The sequence below is a fragment of the Trachinotus anak genome, unplaced genomic scaffold, assembly GCF_046630095.1.
Source record: "Trachinotus anak isolate AG129_WGS33_773 ecotype Australia unplaced genomic scaffold, CSIRO_AGI_Tana_v1 ptg000020l, whole genome shotgun sequence".
Lineage (NCBI taxonomy): Eukaryota > Metazoa > Chordata > Actinopteri > Carangiformes > Carangidae > Trachinotus > Trachinotus anak.
Window position 1 is genome coordinate 5696043 of NW_027273871.1, and position 22495 is coordinate 5718537.

Consider the following 22495-nt stretch of genomic DNA (forward strand, 5'->3'; position numbering starts at 1 on the left):
AGAGCAGCCGAGGCGGCGCTAAATTAAATTAGCATACTAACTAGTTAGCTGTGCGCCGATGTGGATGGACGGGTGAACGGAGCTGCCTGACGAAATCTACCTTTTCTAAAGTCAAGACACCTCCGATTCCGGGCTCATTTTGTTGGGATCTTCTTGCCGTCTGCCTGCCGAGGAGATGGGGGACAAGGCGGGCACCAGGTAGGACGCCTCGGCTACTGTGGCTAACGGCTAGTTAGCATCCGATCTCACGCACTTAGCTAACGTTAGCCGGGCTGCCGCTGGCCCGGGCGGGGGAGTTTTTGTCAGCCTGGGCTGCAGAGATTTACCCGCTTTATGAGAAAAACCTGACACAGAGATCGCTCAGCCTTCCCCGATTCGTGGTGTAGCCCCCAGGACGATGACCTCGTCTGCGGGAGGCGAAGTTAGCACAGTAGGGTGGGGTTAGCTAACCGCGATACGTCTTCAGTGGACAGGACGGTGCTCCAGCCTCCGCTCAGAAATCTGTCAAATTTCGATACCATACTGATGCGCCCTCTTAAATGAAAATCAAAGCAACGGACAGACCATTTACACAAACTATTTAATCTGCTCCACAAATACTACATGCGACAGTGCTCATTTTTAATATAAAATACGTTTTAGTGTTGCAGGCAGGAATTCCCACGGTGCATTTGCAACAAAATACGGCCGTAGTGGGCGGTATCAACCACTGGAAATCTCCAGTTAAACTCTAGATTTTAGTGGATTAATGTGCTGTTTGGAGGACGGTGTCGATGCCGATTTCAAAGAAAAACTTTAAGGACTCACTAAGTTGTAGAGCTCTGTTTTATTCCGTTGACTACACAAGGGCCGTTTAAAATCAAAATATTTTCAAATGGAGTCTGGTGCGACCGTGTATATTCGCGGCTATTCTGGTTAGCCTGCCACTAATGCAGGGTTTTTTTTGGGTCTGTGGGTACCGCAGGCTCGTTTTCATTAGCTGCAGATGTGTTTTAACGAGTTGAAGAGCTGCTGGTTGAAATAATACCTGATGAGAATGGACGAGGTTTGGTTCAGAGGCCGTTTAAAGGCCAGGCTGAGCATGTAAACAGTGTAAACGCCTCTGGCACGGTTTGTTTTTGACTGATGAAGATGCCACTGGCACTATATATTTGTCTTCAGTCTTAATCTGGTTTGAAATTAATGATTATTTTGATCATTGATAAGTATCTACACAGTAAAATGTGCCTAAATATGGGGCAGCATTGCAGCCCAGTGTCTGTGTGAAGCTGTGAGTTTTTCCCCAATTAATCGTTTTTGTCATTAAATGTGAAACAATTGTGGAAAATGTCTGTTGCACTTTTCCTCAGCCCAGAATACTAACAGCTAACAGCCCCAAACCAAACCCTGTTCACTTCACTGCCGTTTATTCTCAGAGAAAAGCATCAGATCCTCACATACGAGAACCCGGACCTGACAAAATAAGTAACTGATCAAAACAGTCACAGTGGATCAACCAATCGATAACTCGATTAATCATTGTGGCTCTGTCTTAACCCAGAACGTCAGCAGATCCTGATCAGTGTTAAACTCCTGTTTTAAGATAGGATCAGATATTCCTTTACTAGTCTTTCAGTCAGGAAATGTGCAGCGTAATAGCAGCAAAGTGGATAGTACAAAAAAAAAGGAAACAGCAAAATGTCAAAATCAAATACTAAAAAAATAAATAATAGATAATAATAAAATATGTACAATTTAAATATAACAGTAAGTTCTGGAATCAGTTTTCCGTTTTAGACAGTGTCTGTGTTTAGTTTGTCATGTTTTAATTCTCAGGTGTACAGGTGGACACAGGTCTTTATGTTACCGTTGACGACGGCTGAGAGCCGAGGCCTCGGGTTTTCAGGTTGTCGGTCTCATATTTGTTAACGTGATAACTCAGGAACAACTTGAGTGAATTTCTGAAGATGTGGTACAAACATACACTTGGACTCAGAGATGAACTGATTAGAATTTGGTGGTCAAAGGTCAAAGGTCAAGGTCACTGTGACCTCACAAAACGTGTTTTTGGCCATAATTCATACGCTAATCATGACGCAGTTTAACACAAGTGTCTAATAGGATAAAATAGTAGTAGTAGTAGTAGTAGTAGTAGTAGTACTGACATTTTATACCCAAAAGGTCAAAGGTCAGCTTCACGGTGACATCATAATGTTCTGCAAAAACACTTCTGCTCATTAAGGAATGATGTAAGTCAGGAACAAGGAGAGGCTGTGACCTTGTGTCACACTGTGCCAGATACTAACCTGGTGACACTGATGTTGGAGTGAAGCTCGACACCGGGCTGAATGTGTGGATCTGTGCTGCCGGGCTGAAGATGGGTGTGAAACAAACAGGTCTTAGAATTTGTAGCTTCTTTGCAGAAACATTGTCTACTGACTCTTATTGACCAAACATGGCAACACAGAAGGAATATGACTCAGTGAACTCACACAGTGATTATAACGAAATTCCTCCGAAGTCATCAGAGTATACATGTTGAGGCTGCAACTCAACTGGTTGTCTAAGCAAACAACTGCAAGGTGATGATTGTAGTTTGCTTGCTCCAGGTGTCCAGGTGAAAGAGCAGAGAGCATCGAGACGGTCAGAGGAGGAGACATCAGAGAGACTCAGCCTCAGGTTGGAGCCTCAGTCAGACCCAGACTCAGATCAGGAGTCTGTTGAAACCAGAATCAGAGACCAGCAGGTGTAACAGAACAGTTAGCATAGTTAGCATCTTTTATTAGTTTATGTGGTTTGTTATCTTAGTGGTTGTGCCCCGCCCCCCGTCCCCACAAGTTTTATGAGACTGTCATTAGTTCACTGCAGTTCAAGGTGGAAACACTCAGTGACTGATTATTTCACTCATCATATGAAAACATCATATGGACGTTAACAAGGTTAAACACTTGATCTTCATCAGGGCGTCTTTAACGGAAAACTTATTGACAACAATTTTGATAATCAACTAATTGTTTTATTGACTCTTTTTTTCCTTTTTGCTGGTTCAGCTTCTCAGGCGTGAGTTTGAAACTTTTTACCTGCAGACGTCACCTTGACTTCTGGGAAAGTTTCAATATTTTGTGGCACTTTATAGATAAAACAATTAATCAAGAAAACAATGAGCAGATTGATTGATAATGATGTTTTAGTTTATTGAAGCTGCTTTCATCTGCCTTTTGTGCAGCTCAGAGTTTCTTTGCTTTGCTCCTGCTCAGTGGATTTTTCATAAACTGATGACTCTGAGATTAAAGTGCTGACTTTCAGCTTTAATCTGAGGCTGTTTACAGCCACAGTCCTGCATGTTGTCTGTTGTATGGACAAAGGCTTGGATGTTTCACAGCTCATATCTGCACACACGCCTCTTTGTTTGCTCATTTCACGCACATGTTGCCTATTCAGCTGCTTTTAAATTCATATAAATTATTTCACCTCTTTCACCTTCTTTCATTCTCTGGCTGCTGGATTGAGGTTGATAATCGGCCATCGTCATCTGTGCCCGACGACGACTTTCCAGCAGCTCTGCTTCAACTTTCCCGTCACTCTCTCTCTCCCTCTCCTCACTGAACTCCCAGTTACTTCCTGTTAGGAAACAGGTGGGAAACTGGGAGGAGAGGAAACCAGTGGCAGGAAACGCCGACGTCATGTGGGCAGTGACGGCTGATGTGTGCCCTCTGGTCCACACCGAGCTGCTGGGAGCACTTAGGCCTCGTCACGCAGGAAAGCTGTTGCTCCGCAGATCAGCTGTTGATAACAGAGGACAAACTATCAGCATGCTGACCCGCTGCCGTCGGCCTCCGTGTGAAGCGTTTCGGTTAAAACATCTGCGCTTGAAAATCAAAGTCAGTGTCAGCGATTTGTGTTTCCAGATGTTGGTTTTAGTAGAAGCTCTGTCCACAACATTAACATCATGATTTCCTAACAACATGATCATGAACACAGATTCGTGTCAGCAGCTGTGTGATTGGATAGATCAGCGATTTAAAGTGTGAGATTACAGAAGTTCCAGTATCTTCTCTGAGTCGGTGTCTCCGCAGAGTCTCAGTCACTGCACCAGATTTCAGAGGAAGATATTGCACATTTATCCAAGAGCCGAGGATCCAGGATCCACTGTTGTTATATGACGGGATCAGTGACTTTGTGTTGGTGTTGCTCATAGAGAATTATCACCCAGATCTGCAGCTCCTCTCAGCTGCATTGAGCTGTGAAGCCTCAATGTTTTGATTTCAGACGCACAACCTTCAAACTGGAATCTGAACATTCACTTGATATGGAGTTAAAGTGGTTCAGACCAGCTCCACCTCCATTTGTCAGGATTCACAGTCCGATAACACGTTTAAAGTGCCTCAGTTACGGACTTTTACTTTTGAGCGCAGGACCAGTGAAAGATGACCACGGTCACTAAACAGCTGTGTGTCCTTGTAACGATGTTTATATAAAACTAAACTGCAGCAGCAAATATGCTTTTTTGGGAAACAGACCTGTGATCAGATCATATTTTATGAGAACATCATGAGGGCTTGTTGTTGATTTACGTATCTGATGAGTCACAGATATGTTGATAGTGAATGTCGGCTCCAGCTTTAATAAACTGGTTTATGGTTCTGTTCTCACAGCTCTTGGTTCAGGTCAGAGAAAGATCCTGGTCCGGTTTAATACAGAGAAAGTTCACAACCTGTTAATTTACATTTACCGTATTTTCCGCACTATAGGGCGCACTGGATTATAAGGCGCACTGTCAATGAATGGTCTATTTTCTTTTTTCATATATAAAGCGCACCGGACTATAAGGCGCATTAAGCGAAACAGTCAGATAAGTCAGTCAAACTCTATTAAACGCGTTCACAATAACTCTCAACATTGTTCAGTTGTAACATGTAAAAAAAACACAGTCTGATACCGCTAAATCAAACGTTAACGTATTCACAATAACTCCTTATAGATCCTTATACACACACACTGTAATATTATGGTGAAGCACAGTATGTATTACTCCGCGACGCTCCTGACTACGATAGCCGTAATGCTGCAAGCGGTGCGGCTTTGTAGTTTACCAAAGTCGTACTAAAACATTTTGACAGAGCGCCGTGAGCGCCGTGTACCACACAAAATCGCTTCGAGGTCAGTAAGCACAACCAGAATTAATCCATATATAAGGCGCTCCGGATTATAAGGCGCACTGTCGTTTTTTGAGAAAATTAAAGGCTTTTAAGTGCGCCTTATAGTCCGGAAAATACGGTAATTTAAACTACCATCTTTAACTGACTTGAACCAAAGAGCTGCTGTTGTCTGAACCACACAAGGTTCTGGATGTGAACCTGGTTCTGGTGTCACAGTCCTAAATTCACCCCGGCCACTTCCTGGCGACTCTGCTGTTGTTGATAAATGTAGCTTCAATCTTTAAAGGTCCCATACACTCTAAAAGTAGATCTCCATGTATTTTGATTATAAAGCAGGTCTAGGTTCTATATTAATACTGTGAAAGTATCAAAGCCTCAGTCCACAGAGAAATGCACACAGCCTGTATTCAGAAACTGAGCCTTAAAACAAGTCATCAGGACTTCTGGAACTTTGTGATGTCATAACAAAGCAGTCACCACCCTCAGCCATGCCCCAAGCCCTGCCCACCTGGACCCACCATCCAACCTTGCAGGATTTGTTATTTACCTGAAATCTGTTATATTTTTATTGGATTAATCAGAAAACAGTCAACCAATCAGAAGAGAGGCTCAGATCCTCTCTTCTGATTGGCTGACTGACCTGTTGTTACTAGAGCTCCAGAGAGAAGCCTGAGAGAGGAGATGTAAAACTACACTGAGATGGTTTTGGTTTTTAAAACCACAAATATATCTTCTGATGGATATCAACACTTCAGATAAAACACAGGAGAAGTTTAAAATATGGAACCTTTAAAAATTAATAATAAAAAAAGGACTCTGCACATCAATAAACCAGATGTTAAGTTTACTTGTATAGAAACTAGGGCTGAACAATTAATTGGAGAGGTGTAAAGAAACATGATTGTTTGGTACAGACCAAACAAAAATCAAATCATCATTTTTATATTTTTCTCAGCAAAAATCAAATGCAAATATTACCATTGCAAGTGAAATTAAGACTCTTATCGAAATCACAATATCTGCCAAAATAATGGCAACATGTTTTTTTTGTGCACAGCAGCATTCAGCTCTAATAGAAAGGTAGTTTCCAGGAGAAGGGGGTTTGTAGGTTTGGTGACATCTTCAGCTGTTCGGGTGTGAGATGTTGATGCTGTGTGAGGTCATCAGGTGTCATCACGTCTGAGTCACGTCTGAAGCTGCGGCAGGTGTCGGGTTTCATCACTCCTGATAGCGACACTTTAAAAAAAGAAATTTTTTCTTTCCCCCCTCGGTTTTATTTTTGTGTCTGTGACTGTCACCACTCCTTTAAATCGTGACGACATCACTAAGGATCCTTCGTTTCCCGGGGAAAGCAGGACACTTTTCTGAGCTGCAGTTGAACGAGCCTTCGATATGGGACAGTCTCGTCACGTCACTGTGACGCAATCAGTTTTGAAATGCGGCCCCTGAACTGGGACACGTCTCGTGTGTTAAATCATATTTGACGTTGCACAGAATGAAAGGTCTCAGGCACTCTGTTTACTAAACAGTTAATCAGTCAGATTTATCAATAATAGATCAGTCATTGGTCGGTGCAGGTGTGAAAACAACCGCTGTTGAATCATTTAATCCAAACCACCTGTTCGGAGCTGGGAGGAAAAGACTTCCTGGTTCCTCATCGACCTGCAGAGTTTCTGTCTGTGTGAACAGCAGCAGGTTTATCATGTGATGGTGGTGCTGAATCCGTCTGATGGCTCCTGCTGCACAGTCACAGCTGAGTGCAACTGTGTCATTATGTCTGCATGGTTTTACACTGCAGCCGCTGAGTTAAATGTCACCAGGTCGGGCAGGAAGGATGGGCTAGACTACCAAAATAAGACCCAGATTTTGAGGAAATGGAACTTTCCTTCCACACCAACAGGCCTGGCTGCTGGGTTTGGGGGATTTAGTTTCCTTTTTTCCTACTTTAGTTCAGTTCGAGCTGGAAAGAAGCTGCATCAGACGTGTTGGTGTGTGAACTGTTTCAGCGATGATGGGTGACTCTGACGAGTGTGTCTGTGCAGAGGAAGTGTAGTGAGGAACCAATCGGCTCGAACATGAGGAAGTGCCTTCAACCAGAATCATGAGATGGAGCGAGCGTAAAGTCGCAGAGTCTGTGCCTCTGAGTGTGAAGTCCTCTTGGTTCATATGTGGCTCGTAAACAGCTGAATCAGCGTGAAAATGTCCTGCTGAAGTGTCTCTGAGCAACACACTGAACTGTGACCCAGAGGAAACGCACTCCCCTCAGAGGACACTTCCTGCTCTTTTGATCTGTCTGCGTGTACGGCAGCTAATGAAACACAGCAGCAGCTCAAACCTCATGAAGCTGAATCAAATTGTCTCTAAAACAGCTTCAACACAAACATCAGCTACATCAGGCTGCGTCCACACGACCACGTTTCAGTTCTAAATCCCGTCTGAAGCTTTTCCATCATCCAACGAGGTCGAGCGTGTTTGTTTTTAAACCAGTTCACTGATCATGGTCGGTCGTCCTCAGCCTCTGGAAACTGTCTCTACTTTTTTTAGGAAGCTGTAGAGTTTGAAGGACGTGGGAGGACCTAATGAACGATGCTGTCTGGTTGCATTATGGGAAATGTAGGTCTTCGGAGCTTAACTTTATACCAGTACTAAGAGTCAGTTTGGACCTTTCCTGTGAGTCCTCCAACTTCATAGAAGTGCCATTCAACATCACTGGAGTACTGCTTTAACCAGTAATTGATTAATTGAAGCAAAAATTGATTTATTCATCCAGGGCAGCAAACTAATCAACGAGCCATTTAGTCTATGAACAGTCAGTTTCTTGAACCAAACAAGACATTCGAAGTCAGTTTTTTCACTATTTTGTGACATTTTAATGACAAAACTATGAGAGAAAAAAATCTACAGATTTATTGATAATGAAAGTAACCAGCAGCTCTAACTTCAACCACTGGAACATTTTATTTAACCACTTTTATTCCACGATGGTACAATAAATCTCACCAGTGAATCCCACAGTATTTAAATCTTCTGAAGGATGATGGAAGAATGAACAAATAAATAAGTAATGTGCAGAAAAACAACAGAATAAATGGAGATGACAGAGTGAAGATGATTCCATAAGAAAAACACTGCGCTCTTGTCCAGACATGAAGCCGCAGCATCACCTCATATTCAGGTGACGCAATCCACCATCACAGGAGACGTGACTTTCCTTAGTCCGCCTGTTTTTCCGAGCTGACGTCCCTGCAGACCCTCCTGCTGCAGGCAGATCAGCCGCCGGTCGGCGCCGCCTCACGTTCATCCAGCTGCAGAGTTTTGGAAGCAGCCAGCCGAGCGTTAAAGCCTGTTTACACGTGGCCGGCTGTTTTTCTTGTGGAGCTCATTCCCAAGGCGGCCGCCTCAACCTCACAGCACAGAGGTGAAAGGTGGGGGGGGGGGGTTGGCAGGATCCGAAGGAGGCGGTCCGGTTTTGCCGCTGTTAGCGCAGAGATAAACATCTGAGGAGTCAAAACACAGCGTCATGTTTCACCACAGTGTCTGGATCAGCCTCACAGGCTCAGGTCCTGAATCAGCTCAGACCTGAAACAATTCAATCTCTCGACTGAAAACTAAATGTAAAAGTATTTTGATCATTAACATATAATCAGAGTAATTTTTCCAGCTACAGTAGGAACCAGTCTCCAGTTCCAGTTTCTCCAGTGTGAGTGTTTCTCTGTTTTATGTCCCAGTAAAGTGAACGTCTTTGGACTGGTGATGGAACAAAGTGAAACATTTGAAGACAGTTTCATAGATCCACCTCCAGTTATAGTGAGAACAATAAAAATGATGGTTAGTTGTGGCTCCAGTGTGTTTTTGTGTTGCCGGGAGCTGCAGCAGTAAATGAGTCTTGAGAACTGAGACTGGAGCCACAGAAACTTGTGAATCGGTTTTAATTTGTGCTTTGAAGTGGAGTGGATCTAAATATAACGGTGGTGTGGAAAGGCTCGGTGGCTCTGACAGGAAGCTGAAGCTGCTGTAAACACTTTGCTGAAGCAGCAACAGCAGCTCCTGCTCATCAGCAGAGCTCAGATGTTTGAGTTTCTTCTCAACACCTTCGCTCGATTGTCTCTCTTCAGATGTGAGGAGGCAAAGCTGCTGTTTGTTACTTCCTGTTTGTGTGTTGCGGGTGTCATCTGTTAAAGGAAGTGACCAAGACTGTTCTCACACCTCACATGTGGTAAGATGTTCGTGTGGTTTGGTTCAGGTTGCTTTGGCCGGTGCTGTCAGTCAAACTCTGAAGATGATGATGAAGCAACTGGAGTGGACCAGGGTTTTATTAAATGTTTTGTTGATTTCTCGCACAAGTAGTAAACCCAACATTAAAAATGAGCCTGTCTTTAAATGTTGATGCTCTGTTAATGTAAGAAAAACAGCGATCGTGGTGACGCCCTAAGAGGCAGTATTTAGTACACAAACTTCTGCAAGTAGGACATCCTGATCAACTTTTATTGGGCCTGATCAGATCAGTTCTGATCTGATCAGAAGCTTTAATTGATGAAACACATGCAGTTCTCATTCACAAGCTACCTGAGATTCTGAAGGCCCTGGTTCAAACTTTTGACGTTAATACGTTTGAATTATTGATCTGATATCAGTGAAAGTGTAACTCCTGAAACTGATGTGACAGAGATGTCTCACTCTGCTGGAAATCCAGATGTTACAGATGTGGAGCTTGTCGATACAACAGTTTAAAGATGTTAAGAACAAACTGAGGATGGAGCAGTGTTTATGCATGAATTCACTGAGCTGTGGTTTATTAGATGTTTGTATTAACAAGCAGCTGTGCAGGTGACTAATGAAGTCTCCACAGACTGAATGCTACAAATTACAAGCATGAAAAGCTAAAGTATGAATGGAAAATAAAGTGGTGATCTGCAGGTAGGAAATGTTTAACAAGCCTTAAAAGGAGTCGTCAGGACTTCTGCAACTTTTTGATGTCACAAAAACTCCTCTGATGTGAGAAAAGCCTGAGAGAGGAGATGTAAAACTGCACTGAGATGGTTTTTGGTTCTTAAAACCACAAATATATCTTCTGATGGAGATCAACACTTCAGATAAAACACAGGGGAAGTGTAAAAACTGGGACCTTCAGTCGTTCTCTAATGTTCTCTTGTGAACAGCAGAGTCAGGAGGTTTAGTAAAGTAAAAAGTTTGTGGGTGTCGGGGCTGTCGGGTGCAGGACGAACAGGAAGCCTCCACCTGTCCCCGTTAAACCTCTGCGGTGACATCCCATAATAAGCAGGTCATAGAGACAGAGTCCTCTCCTCCAACCACTTCCCCCTTCAGTTTCCTGCCATGTAGAAATAGAAATCAACAGTGGCCTGGTTAGAAACTCGTTTCCTCAGGTTATTTTGACAGAAGATTCATGATCACAGTTTCATGTTTATTGATGTTTTTTTTCATTTCACACCTCCACACCCACCCCCACCCCCACCCCCCTCCAAAACAAGACTAACAGTTTCTCTCCTCTCTGTTTTGCCCCCCCCCCCCCCCCCCCAAACTTTCAGAGTTTTCAAGAAGTCGAGCCCCAACTGTAAGGTGAGTCAGCTGTTTGTTTATTCTGACGCAACAGATGTGGAGACGAGTTTAGTTTTAACTCTGTCGGAAATTAACAAGAAACAATGAACGGATCTTTGGCTGAAGTGTCTGACTAATAAAACAACCTGCTGATTTATTGATCCCACTTTTACTGAATATTTACTGATTATGTTGTGATTAGAGGTGGGCGACCTGACGATCTCTTATCATGGACGATCTCTCTTTGGCTTATGATCTACTTTTCAGATTAATCGTACAGATCGCATCATTAAACGTTTCTGTATTAAGATATTAAATTTTAAAGTTCAGTTCACTGTTAGCTGTCAAACAGCTAGCCTGCTAACTGTAGCTGCAGCCTCAGTGAGTTTGACGTAGCAGCACGTGAACCAGAGGACAACAAGAACCACTGTCGGCAGTGAGAGGCCTGAAACAGGAAGCCGAGGCCGGGCAGAGACTGAGCTTTCAAATCAAATTAAAATACTTCCATATAGCCCCCCTTATAAATAAAAGAATAACAGAGCTGTCCACACGAATGCTCCACATGAACTGAGCAAAAAATGTGATTTGTTGCGACACAGTTTGTAAACAGAAGACAGCATTGTGGGTGAAAATTGGCGACGGGCAGACAAACAACCAAAAGATGCATTAAAGCGATGGAAAGAATAAAACCAGAGCAAAAACAGGAAGCAGATTGTGATTGAGATCGTGGACTGTGACTCTTCTCAAAAAGATTGTCACATGATCTTTTAGCTAAATCGCCCACATCTGATTGTGATTGGTCTTGTCATGAATACATGTTTGTCACAAAACTTAAACTAACGGGTGACTGACTCTGCAGGTGACAGTTTACCTGGGAAAGAGAGACTTTGTGGATCACCTGGACCACGTGGATCCAGTAGGTGAGTCGGCTCGTCTGGAGGTTTGTACCTTAATATTTTATCACAAAGTTTTTATTGACGGGGATCCTGAAGTCTCGTCAGACACTTTAGGAAATTCTGAAACCTTTTTTTGGCTTAACGCAGCAGTAACCATGGTGATGTGACAGAAGGATGAGTGAACAGTGTAAATGAGTTTCCAGGTGTGTCAGAGATCATCAGTAGAGTTTGTGGTTGAAAGGTCAGGCAGAAACAGTTGAGCGAACACACTGTGGACGCAGTTTTGTGATGACGCGGCGGTTTGTCTTCCTTCCTTCCTGCTGACAGACGGCGTGATCCTCGTCGACCCCGAGTACCTGAAGGACAGGAAAGGTGAGACTGCTTCCTCGCCCAGAGCGCCCTTCAGACCCCTGTCACTTTGTCATGATGGATTATTGATGGATTATCCATTTAAAATTAAAACTACAACATGGTAAAGTGAAGGGTTACCTCAGAGTGATGATGCAATGATTAATTAATGAGTCCATCTACAGACAATTTAATCTGCAGCAATTTTAATATTGTTTGATCATTTTAATTTTTAAATAAAGATGTGAAATATTTTCATTTTCCAGCCTCTGAAATGAGGATTTGATGCTTGATGCTACATATTTACTGTTATTTTTAATGGACAAAATGATTAATTGAAATTATTGATTATTGACTCAGTCAAGAAAGTAAAAGTGCAGCAGAGAAACAATCAGAGGAAGAAGTAGTTTCTCTAAGGTAACACCTCTGAACCAGCTCACTTACCTGTTTCTCCTCCTCCTCCCTGTTAGTCTTCGTCACACTGACCTGTGCGTTTCGATATGGCCGGGAGGACCTGGACGTGCTGGGTCTGTCCTTTAGGAAGGATCTCTACATCTCTACCTTTCAGGTCAGAGCCCCACCACAAACCTCAGGCTACACCTGGAGGTCAGGTTTCTTCTTCTTCGTAGACCTGCAGAGAGAGAAAATCTTCTTATTGATACAAACTCTCCACCAGGGAGGTTTACACCAAACTTGTTGGGGTGGATGGGGGTGGAGCCAAGGAAGAACTGATTATATTTTGGTGCTGATTTGGTCAAAGCGGTGGAGCAAGGAATTTTTTATCACTTTCCTTTACATTGTGAGAGTTTTTTGAATTTCTTAGAAAATAATGTTTGGATCCTGATGTAAAAAAATGTACACTGTACAGTTCAGTGCAGATAATGATCTGGATCTGAGGGGAAGAAAATGTAGGATTGTTTGGTGCTGGTGTGTGTGTGTGTGTGTGTGTGTGTGTGTGTGTGTGTGCACTATTGATTGTCATTAGTTTAAAAAACACCTCCTTCTTCACCTGAGTTTACAGACCTGGTAAAACTGTTTAGTTGACTTGAAGTACCCCCCCCTCTCTCTCTCTGTCAGGCCTTCCCTCCGGTGCCTGAGGAGCGGAAACCAAACAGCCGGCTGCAGGAGAGGCTGCTGAAGAAGCTCGGCCAGCACGCACATCCCTTCTACTTCACTGTGAGTCGCTGCTTCTCTTCAGCTGCTTTTCCAGGAACACTTCAGCTGCACTTCCTCCTTTTATTCCTGTATTGTGTTGAATTTGACTTTGTTTTATTTTATCTTATCTTCATTGAACCGGGATCCACAGTGAGCCCTAACCTGGGTAGAACCCTGGAACTATGAGACAGACTTTGATCCAGCACAGTCCTGTGTCTCGGTCCCAGTCCACAGACCTGGACGACTCCTGTGTAAATATTTGGAGGAGAGACAGAACATGTCAAGTGATGTTTATTGGTCATCGTGTGTCTCTGTGACGCCACAACCAGCAATGGAGGCGACGTGTGAGAATAGACAAGACAGATGGTCGATGGAGAGATTTAAAGTGGTTGTGTTCTGACGTGAGGCTGCAGTTATTGATTATTTTAATTATTGATTAATTTGCTTTTTGTTTTATGGATAAATCCGTTTACAAAACCCCAGAGGATCTATTCAAATATCTAACAAACAAGCAGCGAACCATCACTTCTGAGACGATTTAACCGGCAGGTGTTTGACTAAATGGTTCACCAGTTATCAAGACAGCTGCTGATCAAAGTTCCTGTGAAGCGAGTTATCGATTAAACTAATCGCTGCAGCGTGACAAAAAACAACCTGAAGTTTCAATCAGCGCAGTTGGTTTTTATACTGAGGAGCAGAACCTCCTCATTTCCTCAGATACAGAACCTGTTTGTTCCTCTGGTTCCACAGTACAGTGTCCAGGACGTGTCTCACAGGTCGTGGTTTGTGTTTCCACAGCAGAGTCAAAGCCCCGGGAGGATCAGACCAGTCAGTCTGCTTACGTATCAAAAATGTGACTGTTGCTTTTCACCTCGTGTGATGTCGAGGTGTTTGCAGTTGAGCTTTTTTAAAAACACTGGCTGTTTTACAGTGCGGCAGAAAACACTGCTGTACTTAACCAGCAACGTTCATCCCCAAAACAAAAGCTCCTGAACTTTCAGGAAGTACTGCCTGCTGAGCAAGGACTTCTTTTTTCATTTAGACCCTGGTTTCTGAGTTTCTCAGAAGGTTCCTGTTCCCCAGAGAAAGTTTGTGATGTAGAAACTCAGTGGAGGAACCATCAGACGCTCAGCAGATCATCCTGTTTCACTCAGTTAAAACAGACAACCACATGACTCTAAGCTGTGGTTGTTATTCTGATGTGCTGGACTGATTGGGTTGATCAGGTCTCATTTCATCTGGGTGGTAAAACCCCTTTAACCTCATCGTTGTATTCACCCGGCGAGTCAGTGAACCAGGTTCAGCTGCGGTATCTGAGCTGGTGGAGGGTGGCGTCACCAAGCCACAGGCAGCTGCTGGAGGAGCTGTGTGAACGCTGCCCCTGGTGTTCGGAGGAAGCGGCATCAAAGATGAAGAAAAGGGGGAAATTATGACCTGTTTTTCTTCTTTTCTTTCTCTGTTATTCAGATTCCTCAGAACCTCCCCTGTTCAGTCACTTTACAACCCGGCCCAGAGGACACTGGGAAGGTAACACACACACACACACACACACACACACACACACACACTTCTATCTTTGTGAGGACACTCATCGAAATAATGCCCCCACCCCCTAAAACCAAGTCATAACCCTCACTAAGCCATTAGTGGCCAAAACATCCTCACTTTCCCAAAATGTCCTTGCTCTGTTAGGAAAACACCTTTTTTGGTCCTCACGAAGTAGCATTTACAAGTGTACACACACAAACACACTCTGTGTGTTCCTCTCCTCATTTGTTTGGGCTCAGCTCTGTCACATTATTGTTGCTGGTTCTCGGTAGATCCAGACTTTAAGAGCTTCACAAATATTCAGCAGCTCAAACACTTGTAAAAGTAGAAACTGAGGAAAAGTTGAAAATTCATTGTTTTGAGAAGGCCCTTAAAGGATTCTTTAAAAGACCAGCGTAGAGGCTGGTAGGAGCGGTCTCTCTGGACCTGTCCTCTGGACTGAGCTCCTCCAACATCAACCAGGACTCTGAACCAAAAGAGCGTCAGCAGGTTGAGATACGAGGATTCGATGTGAGCGGCGGCGCTAACTGCTCGTCTTCTCTCTCCTCAGGCCTGCGGGGTCGACTTTGAGATCAGAGCTTTCTGTGCCAAGTCGATAGAAGAGAAGATTCACAAGAGGTGAGTTCACACCTGCAGAGGGTTTCTGGGTCGGACACGTTACTCTAATCCCCGTGTCAACACGAGCAGCTCTGAACCCGCAGAGTTACCGGGGGTTAGCGTCTGTCTGAGCCTCAGCAGTTTCAGTTGTGTATTGAGTCTGACGAGGACGCAGCAGCTGATTCCTCCTTCCTGTGTCTGAGCAGGAACTCGGTGCGTCTGGTGATCAGGAAGGTCCAGTACGCTCCGGAGAAACCTGGTCCTCAGCCCATGGTGGAGACGACCCGCAGCTTCCTGATGTCGGACAGATCCCTGCACCTGGAGGCCTCTCTGGACAAGGAGGTACACGCACACCTTTCTTAGTGTCCGATCAGCTGGTTTGTAAATAAAAAAAGTGAAAAGTTTCAGTGCAGGAAACAACAGTAACAAATGTCTTCTTCTCTTGTGTCGCTGTCGTTGTGTTTAGCTGTATTACCACGGAGAGCCCATCAGCGTCAACGTTCACGTCACCAACAACTCCACCAAGACCGTGAAGAGAGTCAAGATTTCCGGTGCGTCTTTATTTTCTCATCGTGTCCAGTTCTGTTCTGATCAGAAACACACGGGCTGGTTTTTTCTGAGTGGTTTAAACAGCGTAAATCCTCAGGCCACACTGTCACATCTGTCTCATGTTAAAAATCCTGTCACGTAAAAATATCACTGGATTACATCCACATTCTGCTCCTGTTCCAGCTTTTATTTTGAAAGTAGAGGCTGACTCTTCACTTCCAGGTCCAGGTCCAACATTTGGCGCTTGCAGCTTCTGCACCTAAAACAAAAACCTGAGTAGATGATTTAAAAAAAAAAGGAAAAGTCTGTGTTTAATATTTTTGCTGATATTAAGTTATGAATGTAACAGTACTCTTTCTCTTTCTCTCTGTTCTGTTCTCTGTCTTTGTCTCTCGTCCTCTCTCTCTCTCTCTCTCTCTGCAGTACGTCAGTATGCAGACATATGCCTGTTCAGTACAGCCCAGTATAAATGTCCAGTGGCTCAGCTCGAGGCAGAGTAAGTGTCCCAGTTAAACCTCTGTTCCCAGTGAAGAATCTCCTCTGGAGATTTTACGCTTTTCCTGTGTTTTATTTTGAAGTGTTGATCTCCATCAGAAGATATATTTGTGGTTTTAAGAAACAAAAACCATCTCAGTGTAGTTTTACATCTCCTCTCTCAGGCTTCTCTCTGGAGCTCTAGTAACAACAGATCAGTCAGCCAATCAGAAGAGAGGATCTGATCCTCTCTTCTGATTGGCTGACTATTTCCTGAGTGTTCACATAAATATATATGAGATTTCAGTTAAACACTCAGAGAAACCAAATCCTGAAAAGTTGGATAGAGGGTCCAGGTGGGCGGGGTTTGGGGCGTGGCTGAGGGCAGTGACTGCTTTGTTGTGACATCACAAAGTTCCAGAAGTCCTGACAGCTGGTTTTAAGGCTCAGTTTCTGAATACAGGCTGTGTGCATTTCTCTGTGGACTGAGGCTCTGATACTTTCACAGTATTAATATAGAACCTAGACCTGCTTTATAATCAGAGACACATGGAAATCTACCTTTAGACTGTGTGGGATCTTTAAAACACTTGACCTGATTCTTGTGTGAGGTGTCTAAGTTATTACTTGGATATTAAAAACAAAGGCAAAATTTATTTTTTTTATTATTATTTATAAAAAGAAAAACTTTAAACCTGAACGTATCTACACCTGAAAGCAGAGTCCTCAACATTTCTCTGAAGATTAACCCATACATGTTCTTAAAGTTTTCTTCTTTGTTGATTAACTCGGATTAAAAGATTCAGTAAAGTATCAAGTATCTAATTCCGTTAAAAAGAGGACCAGGCCTTCATTAGTAATTTCACTAGTAATTATTTTATTAAGACACCTCCTTGTTTTCTGTTCTGCAAAACCACATAAACCATAAATAGGTTTAAAGAAAGCCCGGTTTTAAACTGGTCTCTGAACTTGGTTTACTTTCAAAAAGTAAACAGATAATTTACTTTAGAACAGAGAGCAACTGGATTAAAATGTGTTTTAACTAGTGTTCAACTGGTCTAAAGAAGAGAGAGGAACTGGATTTAAGAGGGTTTTAACTTGTTTAGTTTGGTTTTAAATGGTGAACAAATGAACTGGTTTAAACTCCTATAAAGTTGACAGCAGGGTTTCTTCTCCACAGTGACCAGGTGTCGTCCAGCTCCACCTTCTGTAAGGTGTACACTCTGACCCCGACGCTCGACAAGAACAGGGAGAAGAGAGGACTCGCTCTGGACGGCAAACTCAAACATGAGGACACCAACCTGGCCTCCTCCACCATGTAACGCACACACAGACGCACACACACACACACACACACACAGATGTGTACAGGTGTGTTGGTGCAGTCACATGACCACGGTGCTCTCCTTGTGTGTTTCAGTGTGAAGGATGTCACCAACAAAGAGGTTCTGGGGATCCTGGTGTCCTACAGAGTCAAAGTGAAGCTGGTGGTCTCACGTGGAGGGTACCACACACACACACACACACACACACACACCCCTACCTCTCACTCTGCTAACCTCACTTCCTGTCCTCTCAGCCTCAGTGTTTCCTGTAAATAACATCAGTGGAGTTTCGGGCTCTTTTCTTGATGATAAAACATTTGCGGCTGAGCTGAACCCACATGAACCTTAAACCTGGATTAAACCGAGTTTAGGTTTTGTTGCACAAAAATTTTAAGACTTAATTAAAACAGGATTAATTCAATTTAGAGCGGAAATGAGTGTTGGTTGTTTTTTAATCCTGATGTAACAGCAGCACAAAGCCCAGCAGTGAACTTTCTTTAGACATTGTTGAGCCTCTCTGACGACCTGCTCGAGGTCGAGCTGGATCCTGAGACAATGGGCCCCCGGACACAGACAAGTAAACTGTATATGTTTGGCTCGTGGAGTGGTGACCAAACAAGTTGATTGAGAAAATTAATTGGCAAAAAAGAGTACAGGAGGGTTCTGGTCTCGAGCTCACTTTAAATCGGGATCATTGACTCTGTTGGGGCAGCTCAGCCTCAGATTCCTGCTTCACCCACCTACTTTTTACTTTTCGCCGTAGTCGCTCGTCACTGTTGTTTGTTGTAGTTTGCTGTGAACGTGTTGCCTCCTGCTTTTCATTTCATCTCCCTCTGTGTTTTTGGCTTTTTGCGTGGCTCCCCCCTCCTCCTCCTCCCCCACCCTCCCCCCTCAGGCTGCTGCGAGGCATGTTGGAGAGGTAAATGTGACTGATGGCCTCAGGTTTAATTTAGTCTGATCTGAAGCCCACATGAAACATGAAAACACAGACTGGTTTAATGAGAAATAATCCACTGAGTTTCTCTGTCTGTCCACTAACACTTAAAAGCTTTAAAACTGGTTTTAAATGATAAACTGGTTTTAACGAGAAATAGATTTGATTTAATTTAGAATAAAGTTTCAACTGGTTTAATTCAGTTTGAAACTGGTTTAAAAAGACAAAGTCAAAATTTAAATTGATTTAAAACAAAATATAAATTGTTTTAAACTGGGTCAAAACGCTCACCCTTAAGACCAGTTCAAACTGGTTAAATCAAGTCTTGTTTAAACTGGTTTAAAATCCAGTGAAAAAAGCAATACCTGCTTTAACCAGAGAGAAATGGATCCATGTGGGATTAAACTAGTTTGGCTTAAAACTGGTTTAAAAATGCATAAACTTTTAAGTTTGTCTTAAACAAGACATAATCCACTTTAAACCAGAGGTTAACAACTTTAAACTGGTTTAAAACACAAAGCTAGAAGCGATGCACTGGTTAAACTAGAGATAACTGGGTTAAAGTGGATTGAAACTGGTTTAAATTGGTTCTAAACTGGATTAAACAAGCAAGAAACTAACTGACGTAAACCACTTAAAACCTGGTTAAACAACAAATAAACTGCTTTAAATTAAATGTAAACTGGATAAAAAAGTTGGTTAAACTGATTTTAAACCAGAAATAAGACTGTTTACTCTGTAAGTGAAAAACTGGTTCAAACTGGTGTGAAATTTGTTAAAAACGAGATGTAACTTCCTGTCGAGCTGACCGAGCGTTTGTTGTGCTTCAGAGACGTGTCGGTGGAGCTGCCCTTCATCTTAATGCATCCTAAACCTGTGGAGCCGCCCGTGTCCCGCCCACAGTCAGGTGAGTCCACACACACACACACACACACACACACACACACACACACTGCTCCATCCGCCTCTCCGTACACCATCCCTTCTTTATCATACACTAAATTGCCGTGGAGACGAGAAGTGGTTTCCATGGGAACGGCAGTGTGACAAACTAATGGTTGTGTCTGGTTTTCAGCTGTTCCAGAGATGGACCCCCCCATCGACACCAACTTGATAGAATTTGACACAAAGTGAGTTTCAGACCTGACGAGTTTATTGAACGTGCAAACTTTCAAAAACATATTTGAAGTTTTTTAGATATTTACACGACATATTGTTTTAAAATATAAAAGATTTTTGGTTTTAAAAGACATGGTCTTCTACCTGTATACTATATGGGACCTTTAAATACCGTGTGTGTGTGTGTGTGTGTGTGTGTGTGTGTGTGTGTGTGTGTGTGTGTGTGTGTGTGTGTGTGTGTGTGTGCGTGCGTGCGTGCATGTGATTTGTGTAGGTTATGTTTTAGAGTCTAAATGATCCCTTGATAAATGAAAATAACTGATCGATACAGGATTAATAAATGCACCGTCTGTCTCCGCCCTCTCAGCAGCATCTCCCAGGACGACGACTTCGTCTTCGAAGACTTCGCCCGTCTGCGACTCAAAGGCGTTGTGGACGACAAGGATGAGGACTGCTAGGAGCTCGCCAACCCTTCATATGCTTGCTTCAAACCACCACACACACACACACACACACACACACACACACACACACACACACACAGCTACACTCTTCACGTTACATTCCCCGGTGGAGGGGATGGATGAGGGCATGTTTGGACGGGGGGATGGCCTCTCAGGGGGCACGGTGGTGTTCCTCCTCTCTTGCTTCAGCCATTCGTCACGCCGCCGCCATTTTTCGATCACCGTCTTGTACAAACAGGATATATATTTGAAACATAGAAAAAAGATAATCTTCTACAAGCAGTTGAGATCTGTGTTCAGTGGTGATCGCCTGTTTTTTTTTCTTCGAGTAAATACTGTAGATGCTTTTTACGTCATGGCTGCAAAGGGAGGAAACACACAGACACACACACACACACACACACACACACACACACACACACACACACACACACACACACACTTTCACAACAGTCTTACACAAGCAACTGAAGTTTGATTTCACCAGCATCCACTCTCCTGCTCTCGTCACACTCTGAACTTGAACACCCCCACCCCCTCCGGTCCATTTTGTAATATGTTTGTCACGTTTTGTCGGCCGCACTTTCTTTTCTTTTTAATTCCCAGAACCATTCCAGCGTTGACAGAGTTTCCATCTTTCAGATTCTGTATTTTTCTTACTGTCGTCAAATTGTGTGAAAAGATCAAAACCAAAACCTAGAAACTGGATCTAGATCTTTTAGCTCTGAGCCTATTGGTTCCTGCTGAAGACAAACATTTTTAAAAACACATCACTAACATACATTTTCATTTTTAAACTACACCTGCAAGTGAGTTCACCGGGATCCAGGAATGTCTCACAACTTCTAACCAAAGCTGCACCAACACAGATTTAATATAAATGATTCATTTAATCATTTTGGCTCAGTAATTTCCTGAAGCTGCTTGGCTCTGTCATTTTTAGCAAATGCTACTCGGAGAGGAGGAAATACAGAATATACTGAGGAGATTTCACGAATTAAGTCAAAATATTTTCACGAAAAAGTCAAGATGATACAAGAACAACATGATATAGAGGAAAAAATGTGAAATATTCACATATTAACCATTAAAAAGCCTCTTAAACATGGGAATGCAGGCAGGTACATCAGGGTCGAATGCTGCCATCTAGTGGCTTTTCTGACCAGGATGAGAAACATGTTAAATTTTCTCTGTAAATCGGAATATATTTGTGTTTAAACACTGGAAGTGCAGCAAAACTAGACCTAAAGCAAGTGTCGCCGGGTTCAAGCACGTGACTCAGTGATTGTTGTTTCCAACTTGGTGACGTTAAAACGAAACTCTACATTATGAAGTTAACTGAAAGAACATTAATAAACAACGAGACGACTTCTCTTCAGGATGAAATGAACCAGTCACAAAAGTAGATTATTTTTTTTTTATATTTTGTGAAACGGTGAAAAACCGGTCAATGTCCGAGCAACATCACGCTTTGAAAACAGTCTGTACATGTTGTTGTATCAATTCACTGTTGGTTTTATGTTTTTGTGTCATTTGTTGACAGTAAGAAAAACGCATCATATCACCAGACTTAGCTTCACGTCTTCCTGTTGGCTCATCAGGTGTGAAGTGTTTTTAAATCCGGTTTCTCAGGCTTGTTCGGCTTGTTCGGTTAAACTGATCTTTATCTGGTCTAAACTGATCTAGTTTCTGTTCATATGGATCTGTTTACACCCACCTGGTCTCGACCTTTTCTTAAACACAGATCAGCACTTTAGTTCTTAAGTGCTTTAAAGTGGATGTTGAGCTGAGCAGTAAAGCCTGTTTCTACTGTTTTTAGAGTAGAAGTTGAAGCGGTCTGGGACTCGATCCTGGTTTAAACCATCAAACTGTCATTTTCTGCTTGTTACAGAGAAATACTGGGGTTTTCTGTTTGGTTTATTATCATCATCTCTGATTAAAATCCCAACCAAATACATTAATGCTCATTTTTGAGGAATCAAACTTATAATTTGTGCCTTCTTGATTTCACGGTTGCCAACACAACATGTTGCCATTTCACTTTTTCAGAGAGAAACTGAGATGTAGTTTGTGATTTGTTTGTTACTCAGCAGTAAATTACAGAAACTAGTATAAGTCGGAAAACAAAGTTGCACATTATTGTCACAGCTGAGTGATAATTCAGAGTTGTTGTACTTTAAGTAACTTTTATTTTAGACACAAAGCGAATTACACTTTTTATGTCAAAATGACTCTAAAAATACAGGATGATAAACTGTTTGAAAAAGAAAAAAATTATTCTTGTAATTTACAAAAACCAGTTAGACCTGCATAGGTTTGACCTCCAATCATCTGATATTAAATTAAATTGTTGAGTTTTCTCTTGAAATTGCAGCTTAATTCTTCTGATATA

General features: G+C 42.7%; 1 protein-coding gene across 4 annotated transcripts; it reads left to right on the top strand.

Annotated features, from left to right (window-relative positions):
• On the top strand, window positions 1-22086 carry arrb2a (arrestin, beta 2a). 4 transcript variants are annotated; one of them, XM_071505887.1, is made up of 17 exons: window positions 36-198; window positions 10685-10715; window positions 11554-11614; window positions 11918-11962; window positions 12409-12506; window positions 13016-13114; window positions 14561-14620; window positions 15192-15259; window positions 15445-15580; window positions 15705-15789; window positions 16211-16283; window positions 17442-17579; window positions 17682-17765; window positions 18482-18505; window positions 19351-19427; window positions 19596-19650; window positions 20007-20158. In XM_071505887.1, exons 1-17 carry the CDS (start codon window positions 176-178, stop codon window positions 20095-20097), a joined length of 1248 nt encoding a protein of 415 aa, XP_071361988.1. In that variant the 5' UTR covers window positions 36-175; the 3' UTR covers window positions 20098-20158. The 4 variants fall into 4 exon arrangements, with proteins under 4 accessions (XP_071361990.1, XP_071361988.1, XP_071361989.1 ...); XM_071505888.1 differs by having other exon boundaries at window positions 20010-20158; XM_071505889.1 differs by lacking the exon at window positions 18482-18505 and having other exon boundaries at window positions 1-198; window positions 20007-22086.
• The last annotated feature ends 409 nt before the right edge of the window (window positions 22087-22495 follow it).